This window comes from Arabidopsis lyrata, assembly GCF_000004255.2.
Source record: "Arabidopsis lyrata subsp. lyrata unplaced genomic scaffold ARALYscaffold_8, whole genome shotgun sequence".
Classification (NCBI taxonomy): domain Eukaryota; kingdom Viridiplantae; phylum Streptophyta; class Magnoliopsida; order Brassicales; family Brassicaceae; genus Arabidopsis; species Arabidopsis lyrata.
Window position 1 is genome coordinate 3,396,284 of NW_003302548.1, and position 26,893 is coordinate 3,423,176.

Below are 26,893 nucleotides of genomic sequence, written 5' to 3' on the forward strand. Positions count from 1 at the left end.
ATAATCTTTAAAATCAATCTATCATATTCGAAATCATTAAAATTTTATTATCTTTAAAATCAATCTACCAATACCAATAAGACCATCTCCAGTAGGAAGACAAATTTTCCCTCCTATATTCTTTCCACATCACTTTATTCTTCTTCCACATCATTTCATTTTTTTATTTCACACCCAACTCTACAATAGAAAGACAAATCATTTTCTCTATTTTATTTATGTTATACATTGTATAAATACTATTACTCCTAATATATTTATAATCACACAAAATTAATATTATTTTATATATCTAATATTTTTTTTAATTAGATTTGATTAATATTATAAAAATATTTTCAAATAATACTTATTTCTAAATAAATAAACAACACTCGTTATTATTAATAAAGACAAACCAAACATACATAATTCATTAAAATCTTACAACAAAACAAACACCAAACATTAATAAACTTAGAAATAAATTTTGATATTTCTAACTGAGGGTCGCTCCGAATTTTTGCCAAATATGCTGGTGCGGGATCCGACACCAACAAATATGTTGACCCCTATCATGTAAATCAGCTCTAACATGTCCGATTCTGACCGGCCTTTCACATGGACTTCAAATTGTGGTAATATTTGGGTGTCGACGTTGATCGAGGAGCTTGATGCAGAATTGTTTGAAGGTTCGAAATCGATATTTTCCCAGTTTCGCGAATATGTATCACGTTCATCCTCTACTATCATGTTATGTAAAATAATGCAGGCCCGCATTATTATACCTAATACCTCGATATACCACATTCTAGATGGTTGCCGAACAATAGCAAATCGTGCTTTGAGAACACCGAATGCTCGTTCCACGTCCTTCCTACATGACTCTTGTTGTTTGGCAAACAATTGTGTTTTGTCGCCTACAGGAACTTGAATTGACTGAACGAAGACAGGCCATTTAGGATAGATTCTATTGGCAAGATAGTATGCCATATTGTATTGCCGACCATTTACGATGAAGTTCACCTCCGGAGCTTCACCAGAAATGAAAAGAGAGTGTTAAAACTTGAGATTTTTTTTTGGTGTCCAAATGATATAAACGTGGTCTCTATTTATAGATGTTAAAAAATAAAAAATAATTGTATAAATTGTTTTATTTATTTTTGATCAATTATTGAACAAAAATAGCATAAGAAGAATGGAAAAAAAAAATAAAAAAAATAAAACAGCGAGCGAATCACAAGCTGTCACGTCAAAAGTTATGTGGGACCTGTCAGAATTTCATTGAAGGCAAAATTTGTTTTTGTCGATTGAGTTGGCATTTTACTTTTTGGATTTGCCTTCTTATTGAATGAAAATACACCCTATTTACCTTGCTATTGCATTTGATCTAAGTGATGTAACCTCATGAAATCATTGAAGAGGAATATGAGCCACGTAACAGAATCCTGAGAGGATCACACAACACAACATAAGAAACAGACACAACATAAAAAACAATCTTGCCACTTGATATAAAAAAACAAAATAAATTTCTTCAAAATCAAATTTTTCTCCTTACCGACTCTGCATTAACAAAATGGAGTTTTTGAGATTTTTGCTTTCTCTCTTTATAAAAGTTCTTCTGTTGAATCTTTCCCTTTCTCATTTTCCGTTGATTTCAGGTCAAAGGACTAACCACGAAGACTTCCTCAGGTGTCTCACTCACCGGATAAACGACCACGAATCAAGAATCATACACACATCAAAAGATCCTTCCTTTTTCTCAATCTTGAATTCTTCCATACAAAATCCAAGATTCTCTGTTCTTGAAACACCTAAACCGGTCTCAATCATCACTCCGGTTCAAGCCACCAATGTTCAATCTACGATTAGATGCGCACGGCTTCACGGTATCCACATCAGGACTAGGAGTGGTGGTCATGACTACGAGGGCTTTTCTTACATGGCCAAAATCAGACCGTTCGTTGTCCTTGATTTGAGAAATCTCCGGTCTATAACATTAGATGTTGATAACCGGACCGGTTGGGTTCAGTCCGGAGCTACAATTGGGGAATTGTACTATAAGATTGGGAAATTGAGCAAATCTTTAGCCTTTCCGGCCGGTCTATACCCAACGGTCGGTGTCGGTGGGCAATTCGGAGGTGGAGGGTATGGAACGTTGATGAGAAAATACGGTTTATCGGCGGATAATGTAATTGACGCACATATCGTTGATGCGAACGGAAGCTTTCTTGACCGACAAGGCATGGGTGAGGATTTCTTTTGGGCTATTCGTGGAGGGGGAGGATCGAGTTTTTGTGTTGTCCTATCATGGAAGATTAGATTGCTCGATGTTCCGTCGGTAGTAACGGTCTTTAACGTCGTGAAAACATCGGAAAAAGATGCTGTCTCGATCATCAACAAGTGGCAGTATATTGCGGATAAGGTTCCGAATGATCTTTTCATCAGAGCTATGTTGCAGAAGGAAACCAAGGTTTATGCTTCGTTTCCAGGACTTTATCTCGGTCCGGTAAGCGATCTATTAGCGTTAATGAAAGAGAAGTTTCCGGAATTAGGTCTTGAGATTGGAGATTGTAGAGAAATGAGTTGGATTGAGTCTGTTCTCTGGTTTGTTAAAGAACAATCAATGGAAACTCTTGCGAAACGAAAGCGAACATCGAGATCTTTCAAGGGAAAAGATGATTTTGTCGAAGAACCGATACCTAAACCCGCGATTCGGTATCTTTGGAAACGATTCGAGGCGCCCGAGGCTCGGCTTGCAAAGATCATACTCACTCCATTTGGTGGCAAAATGAATGAAATAGCGGAATATGAAACACCATTCCCACATAGAGAGGGGAATCTTTATGAGATTCAATATTTGGCTTATTGGAGTGAAGAAGAAGATAAGAACAAGACTAATACAGAGAAGTATTTGAGATGGGTGGAGAGTGTATATGAATTTATGACTCCTTATGTTTCGAAATCTCCAAGAAGAGCTTATGTTAACTTTAGAGACATTGATTTGGGAATGTATCTTGGGATGAACATGAAGACAAAGTACGAGGAAGCAAAGATTTGGGGAGTGAAGTATTTCAAGAACAACTTCGATAGATTGGTGAGAGTGAAAACAAATGTTGATCCAATGGATTTCTTTTGTGATGAACAGAGTATTCCAATTATGAACTCTGTTAATGATATTTGAAATTTTCAAATTTGTTTCCTTTGCATAATTAATGGGCTTTTACTTTCTTTGAATTCTTAAATGGGTTGGTAATTTTAGTTGAATTAAACTAAACAAACCAAAAGTAAACCGAAGTTTTTTGTAAACCGGTTGGTTCAGAATATTCAAACCAGAGATGTCAAATCTTGTTTGGACATGTCTAGTCCACATCTGGTCCCAATATTATTACGCTAATAAAGTACAAAAAGTGAAATAATTGGAAATAATTAGCATGTCCCATACTCCCACTAAAATGTCCCACAACACGATTGTTGAAAACTTTAGATGATTAATTTGCTATATGCCTGATCTTGTAGCTCATTTGTTTTGAGGATTTAGCTTTACCTCATGGATATAAGTCATGGCAGTGAAGAATAAGATAATTTGCTATACACTAAATGCTCAATCGAGTGATGTATAGCAAATTATCTTCTTTTTCGGACCGAAAAAGATAAGGAAAAATAAAATAAAACTAATTAGATGATTTTCAATAGTTGGTTTTATTTTTTTTGTTCTAAAAATAGAGAAGATGTTTGGTTTTCTCGCCTTATTTTAATTTCTAACATAATTTCTTATTTTAAAAGTTTACAAATTCTACCCACTTAATTTATTCTTAAAAAACAAAATAAAATTTCATTATTACACATAATTAGAAGATCGAATGATTAATAAATTTTTTAAGAATCATCATTAGTGTTATTTTTATATTTTATAATTTCAATTAATTTAGTAACTATGATTTTTAAAAGAAATTTATATGTATAAAATTTAATTATATCAATTTTTTTATTTATAGAATAATAATATATTAAAATTGGAGAAATACTTTACAAATAAAAAATTTGGAATAACACTATTCATTTCTCTATTTTTGAAGCAAAATATATAGTACCACTTAAGATGATTTAATACCAAATTATTTGATCCAAATATATAGAATTTAAAGTAAAATTTGAAGCACCATCGAAAATGTTCTTAGCGTCTCAACGATCATCTAGACTGCGAGCGACGCTAGGCAACATCCAAACATGCGATAATCACCTAATAATCTGAACAGAACTATATATTAGCAGCTTAATTGTCAAAAAAAAATAAAAAAATATTTCAGCTTATATAAAAAAGGGTATCTACACTATCTGACCATAAAAGACTTTATAATTAAATTTCTATCTATGCTATTTCTTTAATTGAATGGACAAGAGAGAATGTTGTTTTGACATTTTTACCCTTTTCTATACATCTAATTGTTTCTCTTCTCCTTCATCTTCCATGAATTTTCTTCGACATTGTCTATGGTGGGTTTTCCGACGTTATTTCCGATCACCGTCTCTCCTCCAAATCCTTCTCTTTCTTCATCGTCATCTCCATTTCTTCACAAACAAATTCTATATCTAACTTTGTATTTGACTCGTCACTTCCATCGCTTTTATACACAACACACAATCAATCAATCATCACCAAATAATTCACAAAAACAAAGAGCTTGGAATAGAGATACAAAGGTAAAGAGAGAAAAAGAAATAATTAGTTTACATGATTTTAGAATGGATTAAACTTTTCAATTGAAGAATTTGGGGATGTAAATTATGTTTTTGTAATTTAGAGAAAGATCGAAGGGGAGAAAGAGGTGGGAAAAGGAGAAGAAGAGAAGGTGAGAAGGTGAAATTGGGATTAGAGTTGCTGGTAACAATGGAGGAGGAAGAAGATTTGAGAGACGTGAAGAGAGAGGAGAATATTTGAGAAGAGAAGATTTGTTTTTTCCTGATAACACAAAAGTTAACCCTGATAAATAAATTATCATGATAAATAAATATACTAATGTGTAAATTAGCGGTAATAAATAAATTATTAAAATAAATAAACAAGCTAATATATAAGTTAGTTGATATATATCATATAATAAATCATTTAACACAATAAATATAAGTTTATCATATAACTTGTAAATTTATCGTGATACAATATGATTTATATTGCTTGTAAACCAGGTTAATATATAAGTTAGCTGATATCAATCGGATAATAAATGATTTAACACGATAAATATGTGTTTATCACATAACTTATATATTTATTGCGATACAATTTTAGTTATACTGTTAGATAATCTCAAATCATTGTTTCTTTATTGCTTCCGGTGATGAATAGTGTTTTCGACGATATGTGAACAGTGTTTACCGTTGTTGTTAGATATAAACTTGTTATCTCGTTATTATTTTTGTTAGCGCGCACATATAATAAAAGGTAATTTTGGAATTAATTGAGTCAGAAGAGAAAAAACTAATAAAAAAATAATCATAGTTAGTTTTTGGGTTTTTCGATCGTCTATGTATTTTAATTAATATAGCCCTATAAAAAATAGACATAAAGTGACATCAATGGAAATAATTGACATGTCCCACACAGGCACACATTTCCATCCATAAATATGCTGAAGACAAAAAAACAAAATGCCCCACCTGAAGTTTCAAAGTAACAATATTTATATAAAACTCTTATTCTAATTTTGTTTGATTTCTTCAAATATTTGACAAGTCTATTTAAGACCAAATTAGTTGAAAACGTTTGCAATGGACTGATCGTAAAATAGTGTCACCTGTGAACGGGTTTGTTATTTATCCACCAAACGAAAACAGATTGACGGATTTGGTGGGTTTGGACAAAGGTAGAACCGATAGGGTTTTTCTACATCTCATTCCAAAAAGTCGACCTAACCAAAAAAGTCGACTGAAGAAAACAAGATTGTGTCGGTATTGAAACAGGATGGAACAAAAGTTAAAGGATGGGCACGGAATAAATATGTTGAATTTTTGTGGTATTTGTTTTTACTCTAGATTGGTGTGTTTTTTACCAGTATTTGTTCTAAATTTAACTAGATATCCAGTGTTTAGCTATCCCTGATAATTCGTATATACGAATGTATATATTCAATATGCTTTTATTACATAAACAATAACAATAATAATAATATATCTTTGGACCAAACAAACAACGATTATATATATATATATAGAAAATCAATTAGATTGAAAATGGTCAAAAATTCATAAAAATAATTTCTTTTTTCGTTCAAAAATTTTTATTTAATTAAAAGAGCTAATACATAATTGGTCTCTCATCTACGACGGATTTACAGAATCAAAGCAAAACTCATAAGTATTACAACCAAACTTTGCTCGATTATGAACTACTTTATTACATTCTCTGTTCCTATAGATGAAATGGATTTTGAAAATTTAGAAGCACAATACTTGATATCTCGAAGAAGATTCGGATCGGATATAGAAAAATATCTCTGTTGACGATGTGAATAAGAACCTAGCAATCTCCTTCAAAACAAATCAATGAGTAACCTCAACTCCACGTTTGATGCATTGCCGCCAAAAATAAATTTTAATATTCATTTAAAAATCATCTAATTTTTTTTCTCAACTTTTAAAAATATTTAAACAGTTTTACACAATAAGTTAAATACAGATATTTTCTTCATATTATACATGTGTTATACAATATATATATATATATATATATATATATATATATATATATATATATTTCTAAATCCAGGATGTATATTACATATCTGTATGTTAAAATTTTCATTTTTAATATTTTACCGCGTTTACGAACAAATATTATCTTTTAATATGACAACTAGATTTTAACCCGCATGATGATTTATTTTTTAAAGTTAGTATAAATAAAATTTTGTAAATTGTATCTCCTTTATAGTTTACAATTGTTATTAAATAACGGTATACCACGAGTCCACGGGACAATTATTAATAAACTGAGGATTTAATCTGTATTAAAGCGCCATGTTAATGATATTTTAAAATTTTATAAATATTAATTCAAACCCGTCCGCCATATTAACTCGTTCCAAAATATAACCCGTCCAGTAATTTCTTAACCCGCCCCGAGATTTGTTTTCTAAAAATAGTGATTTTAAAGTTTTATGATTATTTATTATATATAAAGTTTACAAATTGTATCATTTTTTTTTGTCAACCATTCTTTAAGACACTTATATTTTAATAAACCGATGATTTAATCTGTATTAAAGCGGCATGTTAATGATATTTTAAAATTTTATAAATATTGATTCAAACTCGTCCACCATATAACTCTGTTTCGGAATATAACCCGTCCTGTAATTTCTTAACCCCTCCCGTGATTTGTTTTTTAAAAGTAGTAGTTTTAAAAATTTAACGATTATTTATTATTTATAAAAATTTGCAAATTGTATCATCCTCTAAGACAATTATATTGTATAGTTTATAATTGTTATTAAGTAACATTATATCACGGGACAATTTTTGGTTTTATACAATTTTTTCTAAATAAGACTGATTTGATATATCTAATATTGGTGGTATTAAAAAATTAAGGATTTAATCCGTATTGAAGCGGCGGATTAATGATATTTTAATTTTTTATTATTATTGATTCAAAAACCAATCCCGTCCCGCCAAAAAACCTAATGTTGATCTTATTTATGATATGATTATGAATCATTGTCTAAAAAAATTGATATTTTTATCAAACAAAGATAATAGGGGATTATAATTCTAAATCTTAATCAAATCTTCTAAATATCTAAATTATTAAATATGGAATATCCGGTGTATGAGTTGGGTTAAGTATTACCCGACCCAACAAACTTTTATGACCAAAATTTATAAACGGATCAGATACCCATTGTATTCAAATGCATTTTGTCTCACCCTCTAAAAATGTATATCAAAATACTAGATTAAATTTATGGGAATTATCAAATTGCATCTAAATTTAAAATTAAACAAAAACAGCTTAAAATACGGATTACACGAATATTTTGCTGCCTCTACTTAACGTATACTTCTAGTTTTCTTCTACAAACACTAAGTGCAACGTTTTTGAGGCCATGACAAGAAAAAAAAGTCTGTCACGTTGCGTCACTTGAGACAATGGCTGTCGTCACATTCACACCATAGAAAAATTTGGCTATCTCACTCGTCGTCGTTCACCTGGAAAAATCAATGGTCTATTTAATATTTTCATATTTTCACACATATGTCAAAAAACTTTTGACTCAAATTAAACACTTGAATACAATAGTGAATTAGTTATATGCAAATAAACAAAATTTAGTTCGGTAAAGAACAAATAGTGAATTTGACAAATAACAGTGGAGAAAGTTAAAGTTAAGAATATATAGTAACGACTCTAAATATAGTTTTATATTTCTCTTTTGCTTTTCTTCTCTATTACTATATATTTCTCTAGCTAGTCTTCATTACTCTAACACCACACTAGTCACACACTTAAATGTTCTTCCGTTTTCATCGCCTTAATCTCATCTCCACAACGCTTACGCTCAAGTTGGTAAGTCTCTTAAAAATGTCTTTCTTCGTTTTAACTTTAAATGGCACTGAGTTTTTGTGGTATCACTAAAATCAAACGATTCATGATGAAAAACTTGACTTGGTTCAATATTATTGTAATCAATGACTACTTAATGCAAAGAGTTTAGGCCTTTGAGCAATGATTTTCATAGAGAAGAAAATAAAGTTGTACATTACATTTGTGGAAACTTTAAGATAGAATAGAGCGTGTAAAAAAGGTAGCTTTTTTCCTTATAAATACACTGAATTTTGCAGATGCTGTTGAGATCAAAGAGTAGCAAACAATAAAAAAGGAGAGGAACTTACTCACAGAAATAATGGGATTTTCAAAACCACTCCCTCTATTTTCATTTCTTTCGATTTTGGTCCTCTATTTTTCATTCTACACCATAACACCAACTTCTTCATTAGCCTCCCTACAGGATCAGTTCATCAACTGTGTCCAAAGAAACACACATGTTTACTTCCCACTTGAGAAAACATTCTTTGCTCCTACGAAAAATGTCTCTATGTTCACCCAAGTTCTTGAATCCACGGCTCAGAATCTCCGGTTCTTGAAACAATCCATGCCTAAACCGGGGTTCATATTCAGCCCGCTTCATGAGTCTCACGTACAAGCTTCCATTATTTGTTCCAAGAAACTCCGAATGCATCTCCGTGTCAGAAGTGGCGGTCACGACTACGAAGGCTTGTCTTATGTCTCTCAGATCGATAAACCGTTTATCTTGATGGATCTGTCAAAGATGAGACAGGTCAACATTAATATTCAAGACAACAGTGCTTGGGTTCAATCTGGTGCTACAGTTGGTGAACTTTATTACAGGTATAAATAAAAGCAATAATGAACAAACAAAACATAAAAACAATCTTTCAACAATTGAATTTTTGATAATATATTTGATTAAAATGTTTGGTACTTGTAGGATTGCGGAGAAGAGCAAAGTCCATGGGTTCCCGGCGGGTTTGTGCTCGAGCTTAGGCATAGGAGGGCACATAACAGGCGGTGCATACGGTTCCATGATGAGAAAATACGGTCTCGGTGCAGATAATGTTCTAGACGCAAAAATTGTTGATGCCAATGGTAGATTACTCGACAGAGCCGCGATGGGTGAGGATACATTTTGGGCGATTAGAGGAGGCGCTGGAGGGAGTTTTGGGATAATTCTATCATGGAAGATCAAGCTTGTTCCCGTTCCTCAGACCGTGACCGTCTTCACCGTCACCAAAACGTTACATCAAGACGTTGGCAACAAGATTATCTCAAAGTGGCAAAGAGTTGCGGACAAACTTGTTGAAGAGCTATTCATTAGAGTGCTCTTCAACGTAGCTGGAAACGGTGGGAACAAGACTGTGACGACATCGTACAACGCTTTGTTTCTTGGCGGAAAAGGCACATTGATGAAAGTTATGAAGAAGAGTTTCCCCGAGCTAGGGCTAACACTTAAAGATTGTATCGAAATGAGCTGGCTTGAATCCATTTCTTACATTTCTGGATTCCCGAGCCACACTCCTACTAGTGTTTTGCTTCAGGGGAAGTCGCCTTACCCAAAGGTCAGCTTCAAAGCCAAATCGGATTTCGTGAAAACGCCGATTCCCGAATCCGGGCTTCAAGGGATCTTCAAGAAGCTACTTAAAGAAGATATTCCATTGATGATATGGAACCCTTACGGAGGAATGATGGCGAAAATCCCCGAATCACAAATCCCTTTCCCGCATAGAAAAGGAGTCCTTTTCAAGGTTCAGTACGTAACAAGTTGGCTAGACAGCGACAAGAGACCGAGCAGACACATCAACTGGATCAGAGATCTCTACAATTACATGACACCTTATGTCTCAAGTAATCCACGAGAAGCTTACGTGAACTACCGTGATCTAGACCTCGGAAAGAACACGAAAGACGTGAAAACATGCATCAAACAAGCTCAAGTCTGGGGAGCTAACTACTTCAAAAAAAATTTCAACAGATTGATGATGATTAAATCAAAGGTTGATCCAGAGAACTTCTTCAGACACGAGCAGAGCATTCCACCTATGATGTAACGACAACTAGATCAATCATATAAGAAAATAAATTAGAAGAAAATCAGATAATGGTTCTTCGGTATTTCGGAAATATGTTCTAGCTATGCTTGTAGTACTTTGTTTAACTTTAAATTTGAAATGTTGCTTCTTAGTACCAGTTTAAAGGCTTGTTATTGTTCTTGTTCTTGTTCTTAGTGGAATCAAGTCGTTAAAAACTTTAAATCGATAGTTCTTGGTCAAATTAATATCATTATGCCTCCTAACTCCTCATGATCACAAACTAACAAAATAATTGGATATCTACATAACTCAAATGATATCATATTTTAAATAAATTTATCATTTTACATTAAAATTATTATAAAAAAATACCCAATTTGCTAAGGAATTACACAATCATGTTGTCATGCCAAAATTAAAAACCCAGTTTTAACAGAATAACTATGGAAATTCGTTTAAATCCCAAAATTATGGAATCATATTTTGATGTAAAAAATTAGCTGTTTAACCGTCAAAATTAAAAATACCGTTTTGACGCTAGAACAAAAACAAAGAGTCAACGTGTTCAATAAACATACACATAACTTTCTATTTATATAGAGATTAATTCCTAATTCGATCATTCATCAAATTAGGAATTACTAAGAACGTTTATGCATTAATTTCATAACACTTTTACCCTACATAATTTACTTTATATATTTCAAAATAACCACATACATTTTAATATATTTGAATAATAGGTTTAACACATTGATTAATATACGTGTAACCCTAAATAATTCTTACAGAAACAAATTGAATCCATAAAAATCTTTTAACTTAATAGCATTTTTTTGGTCAACTTGAAGTAGATTATTTAACGTTTTCAAAACATGTGGAAAATGGTTGCCACGTTGCTATCATTTCACCTATAATCCTTTGACAATCAAGCCATTTTTGAATAATGTAGAGAGAAATTCAACGGATCTTATTTTATACAAATTCACAATCTTCTATATTTATTAAAAAAATAGAAACTCATTTCTTCTTTGACAAGAACAATATATATACATCCATTTCCATCTTGAAGCTTGCTTAACTATATGTTTGGCTTCTCTCTTGCATATACTATGGCTGCAAGGATGGAAGTTTCAAAACCACGCCCTATAATTTCTTGTATATCGTTTTTAGCCCTATATATTTCTTTCGTTACAATAACACCAGCTTCTTCAACCTCTCTACAAGATGATTTCATCAAATGTCTCCACAAAAACACAAATGTCCGTTTTCCACTCGACAAAACGTTCTTCACTCCTGAAAGAAACTCTTCGATCTTCACCGAAGTCTTTGAATCGACGGCTCAAAATCAACGGTTACTGACCAAGGCAATGCCTAAACCGGGATTCATATTTAGGCCGATTCATGAGTCTCATGTTCAAGCTTCTGTCATCTGTTCGAAGAAACTTGGAATACATTTTCGTGTTAGAAGCGGCGGTCACGATTACGAGGGCGTGTCTTATGTTTCACGGATCGAAAAACCGTTCGTATTAATCGATTTGTCGAAATTGAGACAAATCAATATTGATATTGAAGACAATAGTGCTTGGGTTCAAGCTGGTGCTACTATTGGTGAGCTTTACTACAGGTAATATAAAAGAGCCCTGTGGTCAAAAATTTCAGTCCTTTTAGATTTTTACAGCTGAAATAAAATATCTAAAAACCTCTTCTAAAAGAACATTCAAAATTTTCATATTTCTTACATTAAAAGACCCAAGAACAACATTTTTTGGTCCTAAAGTCTGCAATTATATTGGCCCACTCTTGTATGGATTTTTTAAATCAAGTAAAATGTACAAATCCCAAAATCCTTTTTTTTTTTATAAGAATATAAATATCATTTCAAAAAATGAAAATTTAGGATGTTAATCCTAAATACTACATGGCTCCATGAAAAAAAAAAAGTAAAAAAAAACATGGAAACATAAAATTTTGGGATTCAAATCATCACTAAATCCCAAAATCTTTCTATACACTTTTCAGTATTTCATAAAATATTTGTGTAAAATGCAAATAAAAACGGTAATTAAACGATTTTTTGTTTTCTCTACGCTCAAGGGTGTGAAACATTTGGAGCATATATATACTACATGTAAAACCAAACAATTGCCACAAGGGTAAACAATCTTTCACTACTGAATCTTTGGTTTGTTAACTGTAGAATTGCAGAAAAGAGCAAGATTCATGGATTCCCTGCAGGTGTGTACCCGAGTTTAGGCATAGGTGGTCATATAACAGGTGGTGCATATGGTTCCTTGATGAGGAAGTATGGTCTTGCTGCAGATAATGTTCTAGACGCAAAGATCGTTGATGCTAATGGTAAATTACTCGACAGAGCCGCGATGGGGGAGGATCTATTTTGGGCGATTAGAGGAGGTAGTGGAGGGAGTTTTGGGATAATTTTATCATGGAAGATCAAGCTTGTTCCTGTTCCTGAAACCATAACCGTCTTCACGGTCACCAAGACATTGAAGCAAGATGTAAGTTTCAAGATTCTTTTTAAGTGGCAACAAGTTGCGGACAAGCTTGTTGAAGAGCTCTTCTTACGAGTGTTCTTCACTGTAGTTGGAAACAAAGCAAACAAGACAGTTTCGATGGCCTACATAGGTCAGTTTCTTGGCGAGAAAGGCACCTTGATGGAGGTAATGGAGAAGGATTTTCCAGAACTAGGGCTAACTCAGAAGGATTGTATAGAAATGAACTGGATCAAATCCATTATTTACAGCTCTGGATTCCCAACAAGCTCTCCTCCTCCCATTGAGATTTTGCTTCAAGCAAAGTCTCCACTTGGAAAAGTTTACTTTAAAGCGAAATCGGATTTCGCTAAAGAACTTATTCCTGTTTTAGGGCTCAAAGGGATGTTCAAGAAGTTGCTTGAAGAAGACGCAGCATTAGTGATTTGGACTCCTTACGGTGGAAAGATGAATAAAATCTCTGAATCTGAGATCCCATTTCCGCATAGAAACGGAACCAACTTCATGATTCAATATTACAGGAGCTGGTCAGATAGCGAGGAATCGAACAAACGCATCAAATGGATCAGAGAGTTGTACAGTTACATGACGCCTTACGTCTCAAGCAATCCAAGACAAGCATATGTGAACTACAGAGATCTAGACCTGGGACAGAACAAGAATAACTCAAAGTCTAACTTCCTAGAAGCTAAAAGATGGGGAGCTAAGTACTTCAAAGACAATTTCAAAAGATTGGTAAGGATTAAAACAAAGGTTGATCCAGATAACTTCTTTAGACACGAGCAGAGTATCCCAACTCTGCCCGTTTGAAGCTAAGCTCATGATAACCATATCAATATAAGAATAAATGTAAGAATATATGATCTAGTTTATTCTGTCTTGTAGAATTCTATATTAGAAAATATTAAAAAAACTGTATTGTTTTTTTAAATATTTATCAAAAGTAACAAAAGTTATACAGATCTTTTTTTAAATCGTCCGTTTTTGTAGAAAATTTTGTTTCAAAACTACAAAATAAAATAACTTGTACCATAATGGTTTATACAAAAAATAGTTGCAGTCACATGAGCATGAATGAATTATAGTTAATATAAAGTTACAAAGCAAAATTATTTCGATCATAAAAGTTGAAAAAAAAACGACTTGGTTTTTTTAATCACTCTTAACCACATTTTCTGATCTAGACTAACCACTTCTGTGTTGTTATCCAATCTGCGACCGTAATTGTTAATTTACATGTCTAAAACTATTTTATCACGAAATCATTGTGAATCGATATGAATCTTTGAACTTAAATCATTGTACAGTTTTCCACAAACAAAAAAAAAATCAAGAAATTTTCAAGCTAAAACAAAGTCAACACTTTCAAGACATGACCAAAAAAATAGTCGCCTCACTGTCATTATCCGCCGACTCGTTTGACCACCTAACATATCAATGATTGTAGACAAAATCAAATTTCAAATTAGACTCTCTTCTTTGATCACAATATTTTATATTCATCAAAATAAATTTCTGCACTGAACCAATAAATAAATAAAAAATTCCATCATAAGAAAATATATTTGTACTTAGTTATAAACACAAGCACCTTATCTTATAAAAGTCATGCTATTTATCCATATTATATTCTCATCGACTAATCAAATGAATCTTGTGTTGACAATCCTTTATAAGTATATAAACACATTTCTTAAAAAAAAAAAAACACAAAACACATCCAATTCCATCTCGAGCCTAATTGTTCTTCCGTCTTCGTCAACGCTTATGGTCAAGTTGGTAAGTCTCTTAATAATGTCTTTATCTGTTTTAAGTTTAAATGGCACTAAAATCAAACGATTCATTTTTTTTTTTTTGGTAAAATAAATCAAACGATTCATGATGACAAATACTTGACTTGGTTAATATTTGTAGTCAATATATGACTACTTTATGTAGTCAATATATGACTACTTTATGTAGAAGACTAGGCATTTGAGCAATGATCTTTCATAGAGAAGAAAATAAAGGAGAGCGTGTAAAAAGCTAGATGTTTTCCTTACTAATACACTGAGTTTTGCAGATGTTGTTGGGATCAAAGTGGTAGCAAACAATAAGAGCGAGCAGAAGAACTTACTTATAGAAAGAATGGGATTAGAAGAATGGGATTAGAATGGGATTTTCATTCCTTTCTATTTTAGTCCTCTATTTTTCACTCTACACCATAACACCAACTTCTTCATCAGCCTCCATGCAAGATCAATTCATAAACTGTGTCAAAAGAAAAACGCATGTTTCTTTTCCACTAGAGAAAACGTTATTTACTCCTGCGAAAAACGCTCTATGTTCAGCCAAGTCCTTGAATCAACGGCTCAAAATCTCCGGTTCTTGGCAAAATCCATGCCTAAACCGGGATTCATATTTAGGCCGATTCACGAGTCTCAAGTCCAAGCTTCCATCATCTGTTCCAAGAAACTCGGTATTCATTTTCGTGTTAGAAGTGGCGGTCACGATTTTGAGGCCTTGTCTTATGTTTCACGGATTGAAAAACCGTTTATATTACTCGATATGTCGAAATTGAGACAAATCACTGTTGATATTAAAGACAATAGTGCTTGGGTTCAACCTGGTGCCACGCTTGGCGAGCTTTACTACAGGTAATGTTGCTTACCATATATCTATGAAATCTTTATTTTGAATTTAGTTTAATATCTATGAATTATGAAACCTTTATAGAGAAATTGTTAAAAATGCCCCCTTTTCAATATCCCTTTTCAAAAATGCCCCCTTTGAGAGTCTATTTTTAAGTTTGCCCTCTTTTAATTTTTAATGACCATTTTATCCTTATTTGAAACAAAATTAGGTCTACATAATACAAAATATTTTTTGGCGAGAAAATAGATCCCGCAATTTTCCCGCCAAAACACTTGTAAAAACATGTAAAATCTTTAAAATACCTTGTAAAATTTTCCGGTAAAAATTTTTCCCGCCAAAAATTTTTTTTTGCGGGAAAAGTGATTCTGTAATTTTTTTGGCGGGAAAAATTTACAAGGTATTTTAAAGGTTTTACAGAGTATTTACAAGTGTTTTGTAAGGTTTTACAATGTATTTTAAAAAGTTTTACAAGGTACTTATAAGGTTTTATAAGGTATTTATAACTTGTAAAACCTTATAAAAAACTTGTAAAACCTTATAACTTGTAAAACCTTATAAAATAGCTTGTAAAATCTTATAATATCTTATAAATACCTTATAAATACGTTGTAAAACCTTTTAAAATACATTGTAAAACCTTATAAATACCCTGTAAAAAACCTTTAAAATACCTTGTAAATTTTTCCCGCCAAAAATTTAACCCCAAAACAATTGTGGAATCACTTTTCCCGCAAAAAAAAATTTTTGGCGGGAAAAATTTTACAAGGTATTTTAAAGGTTTTACAAGTTTTTACAAAATCAAATTTGTAATTTTAATGTGTGCACATTCTCATGTTTTCTTTATATATTTATTATATAATTTATTAAAAGAAGAGTAATTTAGTCATTTTGTACATAAAAAGGGGTATTTTTAAAAATGAACAGCTAAAGGTGGCATTTTTGAAAAGGGACATTGAAAAAGGGGCATTTTTGTGAGTCTCCCATCTTTATATTAACAATCATATTTGTGATATATTTGATATTTTCTTTTTTTTTTTTTTTTTTTTTTTTGATATTTTTTTGTTTTACATTAAAAATTTTCATCTACAAATGCGAACATATATCGTCAAACGGAAAATTCTTTATTTACAATACCAAAAGATTGCAGATCAGCTGTCAAACGGATATGTTTGCCCAAAATATGGTTGTCTGCATCCACAAGCATGACATTGACAAAGGCCTTCACCGAGACATGACATCCACAAGCATTTAAATATCAATTTATTTATTTAATTTTAAATTATTTCTCAATATATTTTTACAAAATTAAATATTTATATTACTTAATATAACTAACTACCTATATATTTTTTTATCTAACTACATTTATACTTTACAATTAGATTTTAACATGATTTAATTTTAAAGTTAGTATAAAAATATTTTGTAAATTGTATCTCCTTATAACATATTTATTTATATTATAGTTTACAATTGTTATTAAGTAACGGTATACCACGAGTCCACGAGATAATTATTAATAAACTGAGGATTTAACCCGTATTAAAGCGGTATATAAATATTGATTCAAATTCGTCCGCCATATAAATCATTTCCGAAATATAACCCGTTCCGTAATTTCTTAACCCGTCCTGTGATTTGTATTAAAAAAATAAGGATTAAATCCGTATTGAAGCGGCGGATTAATGATATTTTAATCTTTTTATTATTGTTGATTCAAAAACCCGTCCCGCCAAACCCATCCCGCCAAAAAACTCATTTATTTTATTAATGTTCTTATTTATGATATGATTCTGAATCATTGTCTAAATATTTTAATCGATGTAGAACGTTGAACACACATTTTCGTCAATTGGATAATATATGTCCGTTTTTAAAATTTCGAATCACAGTATATGCAGAAAAAAAAATTGATTTTTTTTTTACTTTATGTATTATATGATGATTCAAAACAGTTAAAAACAAATCAAAACAAAGATGATAGGAGAATCATAATTATAAATCTTAATCAAATCTTCTAAAAATCTAAATTATTAAATATGGAATATCCGGTGTTGAGTTGGGTTAAATATAACCCGACCCAACAAATTTTTTGTGAAGGAATTTTTAAAATGGGTCGGATATCCGATATACCCGAAAACTTTTTTACCCACCCGTCACAAAAAGTGCTGCGATTATACTAGTATAGATTTTACTTTTATCAAATAAGAAACAAGCTAAGCCGAGGCTTATCCACGTCCATGCGATTTTGGCGTGCATGAGTCTTCAATTGTTAGGGACGTTAGGGTCTAGTATTCATTTTTCAAGATTAAATTTGTTGCTTTTTTTTTCTTCTTAATTTTTTTTTTTTTTTTTTTTTTTTTTTTTTTTTTCCTTCTAAATTTTGCATTGAATCTTAATTTTGCATTGTATCGTTTCTGATTTTGCTTTTTATATGATAGTTTGGTGTTTAAATTTTAAAATTCATAACAAATAGGTAAATTAGAGCAACCCCAACGGTAAAGAAATCCAATTAGAGTTTTTAGTAATAAAGTAATAGTATTTTAGATGTAATTTAGTTTTATATTTAAATTTAAATTTTAAATAAAAACTGGACCACTAAATGAATAACATGTATAGAGATAGTTTTTTATGCATACCTTGTTTTAGAAACGTTGCTATGTCTCTCTTTTCTTCTTTCATTTTTTTTATTTTTTTAATAGCTTAGGTACCCTAACCGTCTTCACTGTTACCAAAACATTAAAACAAGACGCAAGCTTGTTCCTGTTCCTGAAACCCTAACCGACTTCACTGTTACCAAAACATTAAAACAAGACGCAAGCTTGTTCCTGTTCCTGAAACCCTAACCGTCTTCACTGTTACCAAAACATTAAAACAAGACGCAAGATTGAAGATTATTTCTAAGTGGCAACGAATTGCATCCAAGCTTATTGAAGAGCTACACATCCGAGTGGAACTCAGAGCCATTGGAAATAACGGAAACAAGACTGTGACAATGTCCTACAAAGGTCAGTTTCTTGGCAAGAAAGGCATCTTGATGAAGGTTATGAAGAAGGCTTTTCCAGAGCTAGGGTTGACTCAAGAAGATTGTATCGAAATGAGTTGGATTGAATCCACCCTTTTCGGTGGTGGATTTCCAACAGGTTCTCCTATTGAAGTTTTGCTTCAAGTCAAGTCTCCTTTAGGAAAAGGTTACTTCAAAGCCACGTCAGATTTCGTTACAAAACCTATTTCCGCTTTAGGGCTCAAAGGATTGTTTAAAAGATTGATAGAAGAGACGCACCATTTCTGAATTGGACTCCTTACGGTGGTATGATGGCGAAAATTCCTGAATCTGAGATCCCATTTCCGCATCGAAACGGAACCCTCTTCAAGATTCTTTATCAAACGAACTGGCAAGAGAATGACAAGAGACAGAGTAGACACATCAACTGGATCAAAGAGATGTACAGTTACATGGCGCCTTATGTCTCAAGCAATCCAAGACAAGCATATGTGAACTACAGAGATCTAGACTTCGGACAGAACAGGAACAACTCAAAGGTTAACTTCATAGAAGCTAAAATCTGGGGAGCTAAGTACTTCAAAGACAATTTCAACAGACTGGTGAGAATTAAAACAAAGGTTGATCCAGATAACTTCTTTAGACACGAGCAGAGTATCCCAACTCTGCCCGTTCGAAGCTAAGCTCATGATAACCATATCAATATAAGAATAAAGGTAAGAACACACAATAAACTAGAAGAATCAGATAATGTCCAGTACATTGTTCTTGGAGGTTCTTAGTACTTGGAGGCTTGTTCTTGCTCTCTGTCAAGTTGTTAAATAAAGTCATTCATAATGTACTTGGAGGCTTGTTCTTGCTCTCTGTCAAGTTGTTAAAAATCTATGTTTTTGAATATATACACTGACGAGTTCTCATTTAAAATCACACATTCATTTAACAAGTAATTATTATTCCTTTTAAAAAAAAATTAAACCATGCCATATGCAGAAAAAAAAAAGAATTATGCTTTTTGGATATGATTGCGAAATCAAAACAATTCATACGAAAAAAAAAATAAACAAGAGATATGAAGGGGGTAAATATTTTCAGATTAGACAAAACATATAGAAGAAAAGAAAAATAAGATATAAAATTGGATAATACAAAACATTTATCTTTTGTCAACAATTTTTTGTATAATTTAACACCTAAAATGCTCGGAGAAATGGACAATTAGATGACTACAAGTCTTTAATATTTTCTGATTTAGATTAACCAACTCGGTGTTGTTATCCGAAAGAACCGTAATTGCTAATTTACATGTCTAAAATGTGAATCCGTATGAAATCTTTTCACGGAATTGCATATTTTTTGTCAACTTAATGTACGGTTATCCACAACACAAGCTAAAACAAAGTCAACATTTTCAAGACGTGACAAATAAAATCGCCTCACTGTCATTATCCGCCGATTCGTTTGACCACGCAACATGCCAACATGTCAATGAATGTAGGCATAGTCGCCGAATCTTCATTAAGCAACGCCCGTCATATTATGGAGAAACAAAATAATCGTAATTAGTGTTAACACAACCAAATTTCCAATTAGACTTGACTAATTTAATAAGTCTCCTTTGATCACAATATTTTATATTCATACTAGATAACCGTCCACGCGATGAGTGGGTTATTGTATAATTTTCTTTCTTAAACAAATTAATGAAATATACCTTATAAGCAAGCAAACAACATACACAAACATATAGGAGATGAATGGATGGTTAACAAAGCTTATATATATTTGAAGGGATTATCCCGTATTTTGATACGTGATATAATATTAATCACAAACATAAAAATAAATAATTCGAATTTAGTTATTAACGATAAATAGAAACAGAAAATTAATTAAATTCAAATTTAACTTTACAAAGTAATATGATTTCTTTCGGGTCATTTTATTTATTCGGTTTTGTTTTTATAAATAATGTCGTTTAAAAATTTAATGAATTGAAAGATTACTTTTAGTTTGTTCTTGTTACGTTATGATTCATTTATTCTTGAGAAATTGCCTCTAATAGCCTCAAATCAAGTTTTTGGGACAAAAATAGCACTCCAAAGTTTATTGGACAAAATAGCACATTATTTTTGATTTTTTAAATTAATAAATAATTATAACAAATCATCGTTAATATTTTCCTGCCAAAACAAAATACCGTCAAAATTTTTCCACCAAAAAGTTTTTTGTCAAAATTTCCCGCCAAAATATTTTCTGATCTCGGGAAAAAAAATATCGTCAAAATTTTCTTGCCAAAAAAATTTTCTTCAGACTTTTCCCGCCAAAAAAAAATCCAAGAAATTCAGGAAGGATTTCATGAAATTTAGGAAGGACTTCACGTAATTTATGAAGGATTTCAGGTAATTTAGGAAGGATTTCACGAATCGGGAAACACAAAATTATCCATTAATTTTTATAGCTATGAGAGTTATATGATGCAATATTTTATATTTTCTCTATATATATGTACAAAGAGAAACTATATTTTATAAATATATTTTTATTAAACTGTTTATCAATTTTTTTTTTGCGGCAAAATGTTAAAAACATTTTTTGTGGGAAACTTTTTTGATAAATTTTTTTGACGAAAATATTTTTACGTTGCAGAAGTTTTTTGGCAGAAAAATTAAAATTTTGCCAGGAAATTTCTAATTTTATTTATTTATTTATTTTAATTAAAATAATTATTCATATTTAATATTTAATTAAAGTTTATAGTGCTATTTGTGGAACTTTCAAATGTAGTGCTATTTTTGGAAGAAAAACTTATTTTAGTGTTATTTTTGTCAATCTCTCTTTATTCTTAGTGTTACATTCAAGTTTTTAACTAAAAAAACAGTTAGTTTATATGACCTCTAAACAGTGTTACATTTTAAGTAATGTATGAGACAAACACATGAATTATAGAGGATCACAATGGTGTGTGCGATATCCTTGTGCAAAGATAGAGGATCAATTGAAACTTGGACACAAATTAAACTATAAAATGTTAGGAAGTCCCTAAAAATCATCGTATATTAAGTAAAAAAATTATGGTTGATGTAGATGAAAGAACACAAATCATCCATTAATTTTTATGGCTATGAGAGTTATATGATGCAATATTTTATATTTTCTCTATATATATGTACAAAGAGAAACTATATTTTTATTACACTAACAATTTATAACATAAGAGTTAGTACTACATTTTGAGGAATTAATTGTGATATTTGTTTTTAATTAGTCTTATCCTAAAATCATGCATTTTAGTATGAAATTCTGATAACCACATGTTACACAACTGTGTTTTTAAATGATGATATTTTTTAAAATTCATATTGTTTACAATTAACTTATAATATATATATTTATATAACTTTTTCCTATCAATACATTGACCGCAACCAATATGAACAGAGTGAAAACCGTCTTTTATATAATTTTTCTAATTAAATACATTAAAAGAATTACTATTACTATTAAAATTAATTATTATAGAAATTACAGAGAAATGCAAAAATGAAAAAATAAATTGACAAAACAAAAATATTGAACTTTAATTAAAATTTACTGAATTAAAAACATAAATAATTATTAGTATGGGGTTACAAATATGAAACACATAGCATTTATGAATAAAGTTAATTGAAGAATTAATTGTGATATTTATTTGTATTCAAAAGGCATTCATTTTAGTATGGGATTCTAATAACCACATGTATCTGAATTGAATGGTGATATTTTATTGAAATTCATATTTTTTTATATGCAAGTAATATATTTATAATTGTTTCCAATAATTTCATTGAAAGTAACCAATTACAAGAAGAGTATAATTGAAAGCATTACTATTACACAAAAAAAGTAAATAATATTGAAATTACCAAGAAATATAAACATTAATTTAAAAACATGACAAAACAAAAAGATTGGACTATTAAGAAAATCATTGAATTAAAAACATAAATAATTATTAGTATGTGGGTTACAAATCTGAAAATACATAAAATAATTTAATTTAAATTACTATTATAAATTTATTTTCCACAATATTGGTGTCAAATAAGATTACTAAAAATTATTGAATTAACAACATATATAATTATTAGTATGTGGGTTACAAATCTGAAAATACATAAAATAATTTATTGTAAATTATTATATGAAATCTATTTTCCACAATATTGGTGTCAAATAAGATTATTGGTTTCATTATGGTAAATTAATGAGAATACTTAAACACTTTAATAATAATTAAGGTTGAAAAGAAATATAGTTGTCATATTTGAATTTTATTCTCTACATTTTATTGATCTTAAAAAGTATAAGGAATTTGCACACAAAAAAAAAAAGTATAAGGAAAAGAATTAAAACTTAAAATATTGGAAAATAAATTAATGGAAAAATATTTTTTGAGTTAAATAAATATAGATTGCATTAATGTGGATGATTAAGAGATGAAAAATATGACACATGTCAAGCATTTGAAGTGCCAAATGTCAAAATATTAAGGCAACTTTAGAAGAAACCTTCTCATATTATGTAAGATATTATGTAAGATAAAGACATTTCTTCATTGAACCAAAACAAAAATTCATTCGTCATGAGAAAAAAAAAATAATTGTAATTAGTTGTAAACTCAACCACCTTATCTTATAAAAATATACTAGTCTCTAAGCACGTTACTTCCATTCCATAATTTACTCTCGTCGACTAATCAAACGAATCTTATTTTGACAATCCTTTAAAAGTAGTATATAAACACATTTTCTTCATTGCACACTAAAAAGAAAAACACAAAACACATCCATTTCTCTATCTTGAAGACTAATTGTGTTTTTGGCTTCTCTCTTGCATATTCGCTGCAAGGATGGGGATTTCAAAACCACACCCTACAATTTCTTGTATTTTGTTTTTAGTTTTGTATTTTTCATTCTATTGCATAACACCAACTTCTTCATCAGCCTCCCTCCAAGATCAATTCATAAACTGTGTCAAAAGAAACACGCATGTTTCTTTTCCACTCGAGACTACGTTATTTACTCCTGCGAAAAACGTCTCTATGTTCAGCCAAGTCCTTGAATCAACGGCTCAAAATCTCCAGTTCTTGGCAAAATCCTTGCCTAAACCGGGATTCATATTTAGGCCAATTCACGAGTCTCAAGTCCAAGCTTCTATCATCTGTTCTAAGAAACTCGGAATTCATTTTCGTGTTAGAAGTGGCGGTCACGATTTCGAGGCCTTGTCTTATGTCTCACGGATTGAAAAACCGTTTATATTAATCGATCTGTCGAAATTGAGACAAGTCGATGTTGATATTGAAACCAATAGTGCTTGGGTTCAACCTGGTGCTACGCTTGGTGAGCTTTACTACAGGTAATATTGGTCAACATATGCGTTTCCTTTACATCTATATGAAATATTTCTATAAACAATCATATTTGTGATTTATTTAATACTTTCTAGGCCACCATATATCTTTAAAATTATATATATATTTACAAAAAAAACATGTTCACATTAGAAAAATACATATATACTTAATAACTAACTAATACTATTTTTCGACAAAAAAAAACTAAAACTATTTATAAAACATATACTATACTTTACAAATTTAATTTTAGAGTCTAGCATGCAAGACCGGCCCATGACATATACATGGTAAATCGGTATACTATTTGTAAATCTTTTTTTTTTACTTTAAAATAGAGTAATTCTAAAATAAAGCATGATTTTTTTTCAATGTATAATTGTATATTTTACTTTAAAATAGAGTAAATGTAAAAAAATAGAGTTGCTCTAAATATAGAGCAATTCTCTGTTTTACTCTATTTTAGAGTAGGATATAGACTAGCGTTGGAGAGATTTGTGCTGTAAAATAGAGTTTAGAGAAAAAAAAAATAAAGTAGGCTTGGAAATGCTTTTATGACCTAAATTTTGTGGACTATCATAGATTTTTTTTAAAAAAGAAATTAGTATTTATTTTTATTTATGTTAAAATTGTTTTTTTTCCTTCTCCTTTAGATTTCATTGTATCGTTTTAAGATTTTGCTTATGATATGGTTGTTTAGGAATTCAAAAATTAAATTCATTACAAATTGATAGATCGATTCCACAAATTTTAATCTCAAGTAGTGCATCCGATAACGGTGGACTAAATTGACAAGCCTAGTTGCGGATATTTTAGAAAAACATACATAATATATATAAACCATACGCAAATGTAAGCTATATATGTAACAAGAGCGATGACATTGGACTTTCTTACTACTAAATTGACAATGACAGGCCTACTTCCGGGTCACTTTAACAAACATACATAATATATATAAAACCATACGCGAATCAAAGCAACAAGGGTAAGCAATAACATTTTACTTACTGTTGACAAAAGATTTAAAAAAAAAAAAAGAAAAAAGAAGACTATCTCACTGTTTTTTTTGACATCGTATCTTTTTGGTAATTTTGTTAAAGTTTTTACCTTTTAACTGCAGAATTGCAGAGAAGAGCAAAGTCCATGGATTTCCCGCGGGTTTGTGTACGAGCGTAGGCATAGGTGGGTATATGACAGGGGGTGGATACGGTTCCTTGATGAGGAAGTTTGGTCTTGCGGGAGATAATGTTCTAGACGTAAAGATGGTTGATGCAAATGGTAAATTACTCGACAGAACCGCGATGGGTGAGGACCTATTTTGGGCGCTTAGAGGAGGCGGTGGAGCGAGTTTTGGGATAGTTCTCGCATGGAAGATCAAGCTTGTTCCTGTTCCTGAGACCGTAACCATCTTCACCGTTACCAAAACGTTAAAACAAGACGCAAGATTGAAGATTATTTCTAAGTGGCAACAAATTGCATCCAAGCTTGTCGAAGAGCTACACATCCGATTGGTACTCAGAGCCGTTGGAAATAATGGAAACAAGACTATTACAATGTCCTATTTAGGTCAGTTTCTTGGCGAGAAAGGCACCTTGATGAAGGTTATGGAGAAGGATTTTCCAGAACTAGGGTTAACTCAAAAGGATTGTACCGAAATGAGCTGGATTGAATCCACCCTTTTCCATGGTGGATTTCCAACTGGTTCTCCTATTGAAATTTTGCTTCAACGCAAGTCGCCTTTAGGAAAAGATTACTTCAAAGCAACGTCAGATTTCGTTAAAGAACCTATTCCTGTTTTAGGGCTCAAAGGAATTTTCAAAAGATTGATTGAAGGAAAGATAGAATTTCTCAACTGGACTCCCTACGGTGGTATGATGTCGAAAATCTCTGAATCCGCGATCCCATTTCCTCACAGAAACGGAACCCTCTTCAAGATTCTCTATTACGCGAACTGGCTAGAGAATGACAAGACATCGATGAGTAGAAAAATCAACTCGATCAAAGAGATATACAGTTACATGGCGCCTTATGTCTCAAGCAATCCAAGAGAAGCATATGTGAACTACAGAGATCTAGACTTCGGACAGAACGAGAACAACTCAAAGTTTAACTTCATCGAAGCTAAAATCTGGGGACCTAAGTACTTCAAAGACAATTTCAACAGATTGGTGAAGATTAAAACAAAGGTTGATCCGAATAACTTCTTCAGGCATGAGCAGAGTATCCCACCTATGCCGTGAACGAAGCTAGGTTCATGATAACGATAACATTATCAAAAATAAGAATAAATTATAAATGTATGTTGCAACTTGCCTAAGGACATACAATAATGTTTCCATGTTTTTATGAATTATGCTTTCATGTTTTTATCTTTTTTGTCATGAGACCATTTATATAAGTCTTGTAAACCTAAACCGTTTTCAATTTTTAATGAAATATTTACATTCTTAACAAAAAAAAAAAAAACATTATACAATACTGAGTAAACTACAAGAACTCAACAATGATTCGTCTTTCTTTATTTCAGACAATGTGACAAATATAAAATGTTTTTTACGTTTTTTTTTTTTTTCAATCACGTTACTATTCGAAATAGTGCTTCTTATACGTCACCAATTGACTCTAAATCCAGCTTTTTTAAAGCAACCCTAATTTTTCTTATTAGGAAATCGTTCTCGTGTTCAACCTTTTCGTTATATGGGATTCAAACAATTTTCCTAAGATAAATATTTTTGCGTTTGGATGTGTGTT

The 26,893-nt window shown here is 31.2% G+C and overlaps 4 protein-coding genes, 1 long non-coding RNA gene and 1 pseudogene across 5 annotated transcripts; all 6 read left to right on the forward strand.

The window, feature by feature from the left end:
- Nucleotides 1-1,451: 1,451 nt before the first annotated feature.
- On the forward strand, nucleotides 1,452-3,219 carry LOC9299656 (berberine bridge enzyme-like 27). The gene has a single exon (XM_021015432.1). It carries the CDS (start codon nucleotides 1,559-1,561, stop codon nucleotides 3,164-3,166), a length of 1,608 nt encoding a protein of 535 aa, XP_020871091.1. The 5' UTR covers nucleotides 1,452-1,558; the 3' UTR covers nucleotides 3,167-3,219.
- A 5,201-nt stretch (nucleotides 3,220-8,420) lies between these two features.
- LOC9299657 (berberine bridge enzyme-like 26) lies at nucleotides 8,421-10,815 on the forward strand. The gene is made up of 3 exons (XM_021013843.1): nucleotides 8,421-8,551; nucleotides 8,827-9,394; nucleotides 9,495-10,815. The coding sequence occupies exons 2-3, from the start codon at nucleotides 8,889-8,891 to the stop codon at nucleotides 10,609-10,611; spliced, it is 1,623 nt and encodes a 540-aa protein (XP_020869502.1). The 5' UTR covers nucleotides 8,421-8,551; nucleotides 8,827-8,888; the 3' UTR covers nucleotides 10,612-10,815.
- Nucleotides 10,816-11,608: 793 nt separating this feature from the next.
- Nucleotides 11,609-14,080, forward strand: LOC9299658 (berberine bridge enzyme-like 25). The gene is made up of 2 exons (XM_002863536.2): nucleotides 11,609-12,220; nucleotides 12,794-14,080. The coding sequence occupies exons 1-2, from the start codon at nucleotides 11,679-11,681 to the stop codon at nucleotides 13,914-13,916; spliced, it is 1,665 nt and encodes a 554-aa protein (XP_002863582.2). The 5' UTR covers nucleotides 11,609-11,678; the 3' UTR covers nucleotides 13,917-14,080.
- A 570-nt stretch (nucleotides 14,081-14,650) lies between these two features.
- Nucleotides 14,651-15,786, forward strand: LOC110228304. The gene is made up of 2 exons (XR_002331824.1): nucleotides 14,651-14,885; nucleotides 15,169-15,786. It is a non-coding gene; the product is annotated as an uncharacterized LOC110228304 (long non-coding RNA).
- Nucleotides 15,787-18,531: 2,745 nt separating this feature from the next.
- LOC9299659 lies at nucleotides 18,532-19,738 on the forward strand (annotated as a pseudogene).
- A 3,747-nt stretch (nucleotides 19,739-23,485) lies between these two features.
- LOC9299660 (berberine bridge enzyme-like 24) lies at nucleotides 23,486-26,578 on the forward strand. Its single transcript, XM_002863538.2, has 2 exons — nucleotides 23,486-24,141; nucleotides 25,263-26,578. The coding sequence occupies exons 1-2, from the start codon at nucleotides 23,636-23,638 to the stop codon at nucleotides 26,380-26,382; spliced, it is 1,626 nt and encodes a 541-aa protein (XP_002863584.1). The 5' UTR covers nucleotides 23,486-23,635; the 3' UTR covers nucleotides 26,383-26,578.
- Nucleotides 26,579-26,893: the final 315 nt, after the last annotated feature.